General features: G+C 44.2%; 1 protein-coding gene across 1 annotated transcript; it reads left to right on the top strand.

The window, feature by feature from the left end:
* Positions 1-368: 368 nt before the first annotated feature.
* Positions 369-6,823, top strand: Snrnp-u1-70k (small ribonucleoprotein particle U1 subunit 70K). The gene is given in 9 exon segments (XM_076431100.1): positions 369-641; positions 1,061-1,243; positions 1,332-1,394; positions 1,485-1,566; positions 1,851-1,895; positions 1,898-1,924; positions 5,002-5,242; positions 5,536-5,876; positions 6,005-6,823. Coding segments are annotated over 9 exon segments (1,290 nt in total). The 5' UTR covers positions 369-497; the 3' UTR covers positions 6,169-6,823.
* Positions 6,824-10,517: the final 3,694 nt, after the last annotated feature.

Raw genomic sequence — 10,517 nt, 5'->3', positions numbered from 1 at the left:
CGGTTGCTGCCACGGATGGTTGCTCCTTCATTTATTACACTTACACGACACTTGCAACAATAAATTTGATAGTTCACTACTCACTGATAACAAAAGAAGAACTTTTGGAATACTTATCAAGTAAAAGCACAGACGAGGTATCGCGTCGGCGGTAAAGGAATCAGATCTACGCGGATCGCAGCCGTCATCAATGAATTTGACTGATTTGGAGTAACCGTGAGTAACCGTCAATAACTGCCGCCAAAATTGGTCAGCTGTGATCATCAAAAATAATTGATAGTACTATCTATACGTTTGCACGGTTCGTGGCTCGCTAGTGCTGCCACCTGGCGAGACGCGTTTCGCGGATGGAGAAGCGCGTCTAGAGACTTCGTGATCGGAGACTGTTGACGATACCGTCGCCATTTTGTACTGGTGTTTAGAACATGAAGATGTTGCGTGCCTCGAGATTTCTCAACTAAAAGCCGAAGCATCGCGTTTGCCCTGTACCTGAGAAAATGACGCAGTTCCTGCCGCCGAATCTGTTGGCTTTGTTCGCTCCACGGGACCCCATACCGTATTTGCCACCCGTTAGCAAGCTCCCGCACGAGAAGAAGAATGGAGGCTATATCGGCGTTGGAGCATTCCTCAAATACTTCGAGGTAACTCACCACGTAATTCCCCTTCGATCTTATCCTCCTCGAAAACGTAACTTCGATTAAACCACACCGGGAATTTTGAGCGAGGCTTTCCGGAATTTTTCCACCGGTTTTTCCATAACTGATGGAAATATGGTTCATCTAGCGCAGAATCCCAAAGACACGCAATTCCCCTTCGATCGTATCCTCGAAAACGTAACTTCAATCGAAACGCACAAGGAATTTTGAACGAGGCTTTCCGCAATTTTTCCACCGGCTTTTCCATAAACGGAATCCTAAAGACATGCTACAGGGGGCCTTGAGGGAATTTTCTACGATTTTTCCATACCTGATACAAATGTGGTTCATCTAACTTAGTATCCCACTAGGATGTTTCCAGATGTTTTCTATTGCTGAGCGATATTTGGTTTTGTTTGATTTAGGATCCCAAAGACACACCACCACCAATCCGCGTGGAGACCAGAGAGGAACGGCTGGAACGAAGAAGACGGGAACGTGCTGAGCAAGTGGCGTACAAACTCGAACAGGAGATTGCAGTCTGGGATCCTGCTGGCATTCCAAATGTAACTGCGGATCCTTTCAAGACGCTTTTTGTAGCACGGATAGTAAGTATTATTGTACATCGATAGGATTCGATGCATCTCAGTTGGTCTACATACCACAGACATACCGACCAATACATTTTCTTTGCAGAACTATGATACATCAGAATCCAAACTGAGGAGAGAGTTCGAAGTATACGGTCCAGTAAAAAAGGTAATGGAACAAGAAACAATGGTAGACAGTTTTGTCTTGAGATTTTATGCAGATGTATTAATCGGACTTTTGTTGACTGTTTGTTTACAGATAGTGGTAATTCACAATACAATAAATGGCAAGCCTAGAGGATATGCTTTCATTGAGTATGAGCACGAAAGAGATATGCGCTGTAAGTAAAGCTCGAGAAACATAATCCCCTGTTGAGAACCTCAGTGAGTCCATAGTCTGGAATATCACCTTACTTAGCGTCACTTCCAGCTAGATATAGTGGGGCAGGGCTATAGTTAGGCTACCTATTTTCATTGGTACTAAACCAGACGGTACGGGGGGGGCCCCGCCATACATCCATGCAGGATTACCATTCTGTAAATGCATATATGGTAAACGAATCAACTGAAAAACGAAATATTGGCTGTCTTGATTAATGCAGTTTTTATCTTGTTCTTGGTACAGCGTGGTGGCCGCTGCCGGCAACTAGTGCCGTTCACTATTCCATGCAAAATCCCTGAACCTGCCTGATATGATAGGTTTGTATGTGTGGTAAGATCCAACATACAACAAAGTTTGTTAGCGTCTATGCTTACCCTATTTATCTTGTCTGATTTTGTTGAAAACTTGCGGTTCGAGATTTTACGAACCCCTGTCTGGGGTAAGATAACGTCCGATAGCAAACAAAAATGAAAAAATGGCCGCGCTCTTAAAGCGTCCTGAAAAGTCGTCTATTTTCTCCCCGGGTTTTCGCAGAGAATTTCTTTGGGCTGAAAATTTCTTTTTTTAAGTTTGAACAAAAACACGGTTTCGCAAATGGAAAAGAAAAGTAGACGAAAGTTAGCATTCTACATTGAAATTGATCGGTGGGCTTTTTTAGGAGAAAGGTTCAGGGACACGCTCTGCAAGCAGTTAGCATTTTGCGCCTGTAATTCGAAAGGTAGACTACCAAACATCGTAATCAAGTTACACGTAGGAGTATTCATTCTGACCGTTCCTCGAGAGCAAACGACAAAAATGATAACCGTATTTCTCTGTTGATACTACAGTCGAAAACAACATTAACAACTGTACACACACCACTGGGTTAACACAGTATAATACTCTATAGAGCACGTCTTGGTTGTAGCACCTGTACTCCATACTTTTTTTATTATTTTTTTCTTTTTTTGGAATAATGGGAGAATAATGATTCTGTATTCCTAGGATGAACTTCTATTCGCCTAGAATGCTGAGCGAATGTGGGGCACGGTGTGCGAGAACTCTAGAAAAATGAAAGAGCAAAGCAAAAGCAAAGAACGAATGTGTTCTCGTTAGGTCTAGTACCAACAAAATGCATGCGTCAAATCTAATCGATTATTATTTCTCGAGCATCTTATTTCGTCGTTGTTTTCGTTTTACTGAACGTTTAGCTAGTCTCTCATCTTACTCGGTGGCTCATCCAATCATTCAAGTCCTCGAACATATCAATTTCGATATAGAATACTAATTTGTCCGGAGGTCAGCACCTGGGACAGTACTGTGTGCACGCAAAATCTTATCGGCGCGAGATTTTTCCAAAACAAAAAAAAATTCGCAAAAATGGCCAAGAAAAAGAACGCTACACTTTCTTGCCGTTTAAACGAAGTTCCCCGTGTAAGATGAAACAGAAAAGAAAATAAGATTAGAAAAGTAACAAAGACAGAAAGAGAACTGTTAGTCGAAGGAAACTCGTCTCACGAAGAAAGCTCCCCGAGTGTTGCGCTCGCTTTTCGGTGAGCCTTCGTCGGATCGTGGTCCTTCGCAAATCTGATACCTTCGCCACCCATTTTTGGGGCCAGTGGCTAACAGTTTGCGAGACGTTAACGAGAAGAATTGCGTCGTTGCATTTTTTTTATCATCTGTGTATTCATTCTTTTGAGTTGTTCATGCTATCTCTATCGTTGTTTCGATCTCAAATAAGGTAGGGTGATTTTTATATTTGGTAATCGTTCTTTAACATCTCACGAGACGCTCGGGAACATTGGAAGCTATTCTACCGTTGCCCTTATTGGCTGGTTGTGTATAGTTGGTGGGGATAGGAACACTCAGACCACTAGAACGCGACGTTAGGGTGGAATGAGCTTCGTATAGAGAACGTTTCAGTATTTGGCGGCTGGCACTCGATGCTAAGGGCTCGTAAGGGGGGAGCTCGATACAAACTGTTATAAATTGGCGAATTTTTGTGAAATTATTTAAAGCAGGATACTTGTTAGACAAGTTACTCCGAGTAGGACAGTTCTATCATGTGTTATGGCATTGTCTGGTAGAGAATGATGAAGCTTGTTTTAGAATTAGTGAGACGTTAATATCTTGTGAACTATTAGCTATTAGCCTGCAAAATGTCGTGCTGGTATGGTGCTGCGATCGGTCGATGAAGTTCGAGAAAGTCAGGGCGCGACACTCGGTCAGCTGTCCTCGCGAACGTTGCGTTTATTATTAATTTAATGAACTAGAGTAAAGTATCGAAAGAAAGTAAACTATATATTTAGATATATATACATATACTTATGTATGTATGCTTGCGCAACACACGGTTTGGTCGTAAGTAAAAACATGAATGAAAAGCGCACCAGGTAAATGAAAAGTAAAACTTCTTCGGAGACATTGAACGAACATATGAAGACTGTGCATATGGGCACCTTCCCAATGAATTATACGCGCTGGCCTACTCTATGCTCGCGAGTCTCTCTTACGAGTTCATTTCACGAATTAAACGTACCTCTAAGATTTGTGTTAACAATTCCGTACGTAAGTAGCCGCGGTAGGTATTTTTGTATCTGCTATACTTTTTTTGAATCTTTATCATCAACACTTGTAGATTTAAGGTACCAAGAAAAACAAAAAAGAGTTCCGTACATGGGCCGCGAGTGTGATTTCTACACTATTGTGAGAGCTGTTATGTATATATTCATATTATATATATACACCGGTGAAACAACGATCTCTATCGGCCACGTTGCTTTCGCCAAATCCGTAGAGACCTAGAACAAAAACGATCCTCATCGTGTTCGAATCTTCTCTTTCGGTGAACTTTCGTGAAATTTTCCTTGAAGAAAGCCTTCCTCTGGACGAGACCCGGCTCCGGAACTTCAACTGTGACTATATCGAATAACACGCGTCGTTAAAACCAGGAATAACATGTGCCGACAACCCTAATCATCTCCGCGGGATAAAAATCGGATATTCTCATCGACGATCGAATTTAGAAAAAGAAAAAAGAAAAACAAAAGCATAATCGGCAAAGTGTGATTCGTGCGTAGGCTTCGTCGGGACGTTCCTCGATGTTCTGTCGTTTTTTTGCGGACGCGCGGTCATTTGAAATTGCATAGTGAAAACAAAAAAAGGAAAAACTAATGAACAATGCTTTTCGCACAAATTGGCTCTCATTCTCATGCGACGTTTCGTCGAGAGTTGTAGAGAGAAGAGAAGTTTCTCTTCGATGACCAAAAAGAAAGTAAAAGGAAAAGGAAAGAGTAGATCTTTTCCGCCACCTAAAATTTGTTTCCCTGGGATGGTAGAAGTCCCAAGATAGTGTATTTTAAATAGAGCTGCTCGACGGGCCGATCAATTGGTAATTCTGTATCGGTACTTTTAGCTGTTTATAAGCATGCGGATGGTAAGAAAATAGATGGTCGCAGAGTGTTGGTCGACGTCGAGAGAGCTAGAACCGTGAAGGGCTGGCTACCGCGGAGGCTGGGCGGTGGCCTTGGTGGCACCAGAAGAGGCGGACCTGATGTCAACATCAAACACTCTGGACGCGAAGATAACGAGAGGGAACGGGAACGGTATCGTTTGGAACGGGAGAGGGAGAATACTGGACGCCTCGATAGAGACAGGCAAGTCCTTATGCCCTTGCATCAGGGCTCAGAATTACTCGCGACAGCCGATTTTCGAAGGCTACGCCCCCTCGACCCGACCGCGCGTCTCGCTCCCCGTGGCGGCCCTAGTTTAGAGTTCCTCGAGAGAACTATGACCGCCACGGGGAGCGAGACGCGCGGCCAGGTCGAGGGGGCGTTGCCTTCGAAAATCTGTCGTCGCGAGCAAGTAATTCCGAGCCCTGCCTTACATTATATAAGGAGTCCCACCTAAGTTGAACATCTTAACTCTTTGACCGTAAATCTTTCTGCAGAGATCGCGATCGTTTGGACAGAGAGCGCAGAAGGTCGCGCGACCGGAAACGAAGATCGAGGAGCAGGTCGCGCGACCGGAAACGCAGGCGAAGCCGCGATCGTCTGCCCGATCCTGATATCGAGGAGATACAGAGAGACGAGCGACCGCGCGATAGAAGAGAACGGGATCGCGATCGTGATCGCAAGAGGAGGCGTTCCAGAAGCAACGAACGCGATCGCGACAGGGATCGCAAGAGGGACAAACGCGATCGTGATCGTGAACGCAGAGACAGGAAAGATCGGGGCGATCGTCAAGACGAGGATACGAAAGAGATTCGAATCAAGGAAGAGCCTTTGGATGGTACGTATCTCCCTGAAGTAGAAGCCCATCTTTAGGAATTTTTTCCATGCATTATTTGGTTTGGCGGAGAAATAGGAAGCAGTTTTGAATGGGCTTGAACTGACGGGCGTTTAATTGATACTTTGCAGATTATCCTGACTACAGCAACACCTTCCAATCGTCCGGGTCCTACTTCACAGCTGTAAAATACGAGGACGACAACGAGCAGGAAGTGGAGGAGAAGTACAGGATCCCGGAAGGTCGTCCCGATCCCCCTCCCTACAACAACTATGACTCCGTACAAGATTATTGATCTCGACGACCATTTCATATAACATACTGTTCCGTTACCACGCACGATGAATTTACCGCTATTATTAATAACAATATTGTATTTCCTACTGTTGCTAGTGTAATACCGAGAAACGTATCGACCGTGTACTTCGGGTATCTGGTCGCTCATCGGGCGACCGGGTGCTTGAACGAGGATGTTTGCAGTGTAACCAGGTGGTTCGAAGCTCAGCAACCGAGTTTCTACGCTCTTGTTACCTCCTAGATCCGGTTGACAACTTTGAAAGCGAGTGAGAGAAAGAGAAATTGAGGGGAAACATGAATTTTTGTATATTTATGGTTTGCACGGAGGCGCTCGTCGCCTCGGCAAAAACACGGAAATGAATTTAGACGCTTTGAATATATTGTTAGAGATCCGTTCGTGCGGGCGATTGAATATTTCTTCTTGTAGCAGTCCCCGGTGTGAGACCTCGCAACACACAGAACGAGCCTGCGTTGAACAGGTTCCGAGCAAGTTCGACAACTTGATTCACCAGCAAAGCCGTCGCGCGATTCCAACCTTCTCTATGTGTACATAAAATATCTCTATGCGAAAACGTATTACACGAATTCGACTCTTTCATGACTGCTGCATGTATATTTATACATATATATACGAATAAAAATGAACCACACAACTCGTTTGTTAATTTTTTATACCATCAGAAGGTGGATTACAGAGCATTCTGAACGAGAGAAGGAATGGCGTTTAATTAATACTATTCCGCGTGTTACGTAACGATTATTAAACAGGCAGGACGTATTTAGAAAATAGCTGTGAACACGATCGATCGCCCGTTGCCTCACAAATTTATTCAGGGGAGAGAGAGAGAACGCGGTAGGTGGACGAATTGATTTTCTTGAAAGTTTCCACTATTTTTATGCCTCCGGTATCGGCACAGGTAAGAGACCGGAATGATTTGGTCCAGTTAATACGCGCTGAAGCCGACCGTTCACGGTGAAGATAACAAAAAATAACTCCCGCTCGATACCGCAACGTCCGGCACACGACCGCAGGAGCATTAACACGAACATCGCAAACAATCCGTCTGACGCGTGCCCGCTTATGCATTTTCCGCATTAACTGCGATTACAGCGGTTTCTCGCTCGCTTATCCGAACAACTGACTCGATTCGCAAAATATTTAGTAAAATCTATAGTATAAATTGAAATGCAGTCTTTATAGTGGTGCGTCTATATATATTTTACTCCTCTATATATGATTTACTATATAATAATATTTTATTTGAAGCTACGATAAATTTGATCTGCTTCGCTGAACAGTTTCAATTTCGTACAGCTTTTTTAGCGATTCAGTTGTGATCGAATTAACGTGTTAACGAACTGCCGGAAGTATCAATTTCCCCGGCAATTTTAATGGCAGTCCGGAACTCGTCAATCATTTGTTACGCATCGACCGATTGATTTCTGCGGGTCCACGAGTTTTTACACAAATAATAAATGTGACGAGCAGATGCGACCACTGTTAAATTACCGTTTACCGCTTCGTACGAAACTGTGATTACGTTTCAATTGTTCCGCGTTGGTCGCGGATATAATAAATGAAAAAATATATTTAGACGCCGCCGATGTATCCTCTGCGGTCTCGGTCGGATAAATCGTTTACCGCAACCACTGCGCTCGTATGGATTCGACACGGTGCGAAACAAACGGACGATTTACCGATTATTTCGTTTCAATCACTTAGGCCAACGTTGCATGAACTGTACAACGCCGGGGATTAACAGCAATTAACACTTTACCGGCCGTGCGACAGACGCTGGCTTAGAGCCCCCGAATAATAGACCAGCGGTTTTATTACGTTGCCCATTTGTTCGTAATGAATGCAATCGTACACTGATTCAACGCACACTTAATTTTGTGTTTACATTGTACATTAAACATGATTTTATTGTGTTCGAACTTGATTGAAGCATTTGGGATAATTGCAACGATACATTAGGCGTACAACGTGGCTCCTGAATTTATTAATCGTTTATGTACACTTCATTCATCTCACAGGTGACTAATGAATTTCCAATATTGTGTCTCAGAGATTTCAGTTCAACATGAAATTACTATTGATCACAGTGAAAACCGTGTGTGAGTACAGCATACATCGCGCATATCGTGTCGCATCGATTATTTTTAAATGCGGCCTCTATCAATTACTTACAAATGGAACGCGTCTTACAAACACGAAGAATTTCTTCTCTCCGTCTGAATTCTTTTGTGAGCACGTCGGCGGAGGACAATTAATTAACGCCGATGATCTGTTAATCGATCGTGGAGAATGCGGCCGTGGCTCAGCTAATAAACGGGCACAGCTGCAAATTGGAAACGAGACGGTCGTCTCGGCGCTGTATTGGATATTCGCCGAAATAAAGATTGATTAAAAGCGGTCGATGGCTGTGTTCCGCGTCAGCCGCTCCTTATCCCATTCGCAAAACGATGTCGCCAAACCCTTCGCCCTCCGCCAAACTGGCCCAGCCGCATTAAACGCTCGCCTCCCGTCCGGAAATTACAATCCACCGGCAATAACTCCGAATCGCTTCTGATTCTCCGCTGTCGTCGTCCCGTCTATCGTTCGTCCCTCGAAAATCCTGCAAATTGCGGCCTTCCCAACCCCTCGAGCCCCTCCGAACAAACCCCCACGACTTTTCTCGATATTTCCTCGACGCGAACCATTGTCGAGCACCTGTAGAGGCCTCGCTGCTCCGATTTTCTGCTAACGTATCGCGATTCTTGCGCGATTTCGTTGTAAATCTTCTCGCAAGCTATTCGGTGACTGCATGTGCACTATAGTCGTGATAAACGATCCTCGCAACCCTGGGGCGCACCCAGAACGTAGATAGATAAGCTGTGTAAGTAGATACATCGATAATAATAATTTATCGATAATACTTTTTTTTATTATGATACTTTCATCGACCCATTCGTGACGTTTTTCTGCTTACAACGAATCCAAACACCATACAGTTCATAAATACAATCCAATCGACACTTCTGTCTGACATTTTTCACATATATCGAGGCATTACCGTACTTTACTCGCTTCCTTACCTACAATCTCAATTACCTACGATTTACGTACATACTTACTTTACATTACCAACACGTAAATGAATCGAGTGACGTGGAAGGGGTTGAGACGTTTATAATTTTCTGAATCAGTCGCGGATGCGTTGTCTGTCGCGGAGGAGGGTTACAGAAGTCGTGGGTGTCTCTTTGCAAAGAGGTCCTTTATCTCCGAGGGAGTAATCCCGTTTAGAAAGATTAATCGGTTGGCGACTTTGTTCGCGGAAACCCTCGATACGAGGAATAAGCGGGCGAGGGAGCGGGGGGTCGGCACGGATCGCATCGGATCGAATCGAACCGGTGAACTTGCACGAAATGGAATTTCCGTGACGCGCTCGCGCGCGCGCTCCAGTCACAGTACACTCGGATTCGCAATACTGTTGTGTGTATCGTCGAGTCACGGATACCTTGCCTTGCGAAGGCATCGTGCACCTCGGGCGGTACTTTGCTGGCCGGCTCTCAAAGGGAAAAAGTTCATGGAATTTAATGGGGGGAAGGGAGACAAGAGGGGTGGGGGGCAAAAGAGCAACGCCCGAGACGACTCGCGAACCCCGAACTTTCCGCTTCGCAACGATAATGCCCGGGCAATTGCTAGATGCACGAAGAGTCTCGAGACGGTCATTAAAATAATTAATTAAACCGTTCACTGATCGAAACGATCAACCACCTTTCTTAATAATTAGTGGACTGCGGACTTTGATGATAAGTAAAGATTTTCGAAGAGGAACGATGTCTTCTCTGTTCCGTCATTCAATTTGTATTAATTATTAATTACCACGCTTATATTAGCTTGCCGAGTTGTCGTTGGAGTTGTTGTTGTTGTTGTTGTTTTCAAATGCGTCAAATCTTGTAATCGAATTTTAAACCACTTTCCGATGAGCTAGAGACTTGAAACTTTGAACGTAGCTCGTTCAGGACAACAAATTGTAGTATTAGCCGTCACACCTCGTCGCGCGGCGCTCGGTAGTACGCCATCGCGTTCAGCGATCCCCACTCCGCGCGCCAGGGCTCCCTACTCCACTACGCGTTCCCACTCCAACTTATCCCCACTTCACTGAAAATTTAATCAGATAGTCCTCCAGTTTATTAGAGAAGAATCTGATATGTTTGGATGTTCTAACGATAAACGACTTTTTTTTGGATAACAACATTCTTAGTTGTTGGAAAATACCGTTCTGGAGCAACTACTGTTGCTGATATGTTTAAACATTTTCTTGCCGGTTCTACAATTCTCAGATGTTCAAGTTTATTGTG

The sequence above is a fragment of the Lasioglossum baleicum genome, chromosome 9 (assembly GCF_051020765.1).
Source record: "Lasioglossum baleicum chromosome 9, iyLasBale1, whole genome shotgun sequence".
Lineage (NCBI taxonomy): Eukaryota > Metazoa > Arthropoda > Insecta > Hymenoptera > Halictidae > Lasioglossum > Lasioglossum baleicum.
This window is presented reverse-complemented; position numbering and strand designations above follow the sequence as displayed.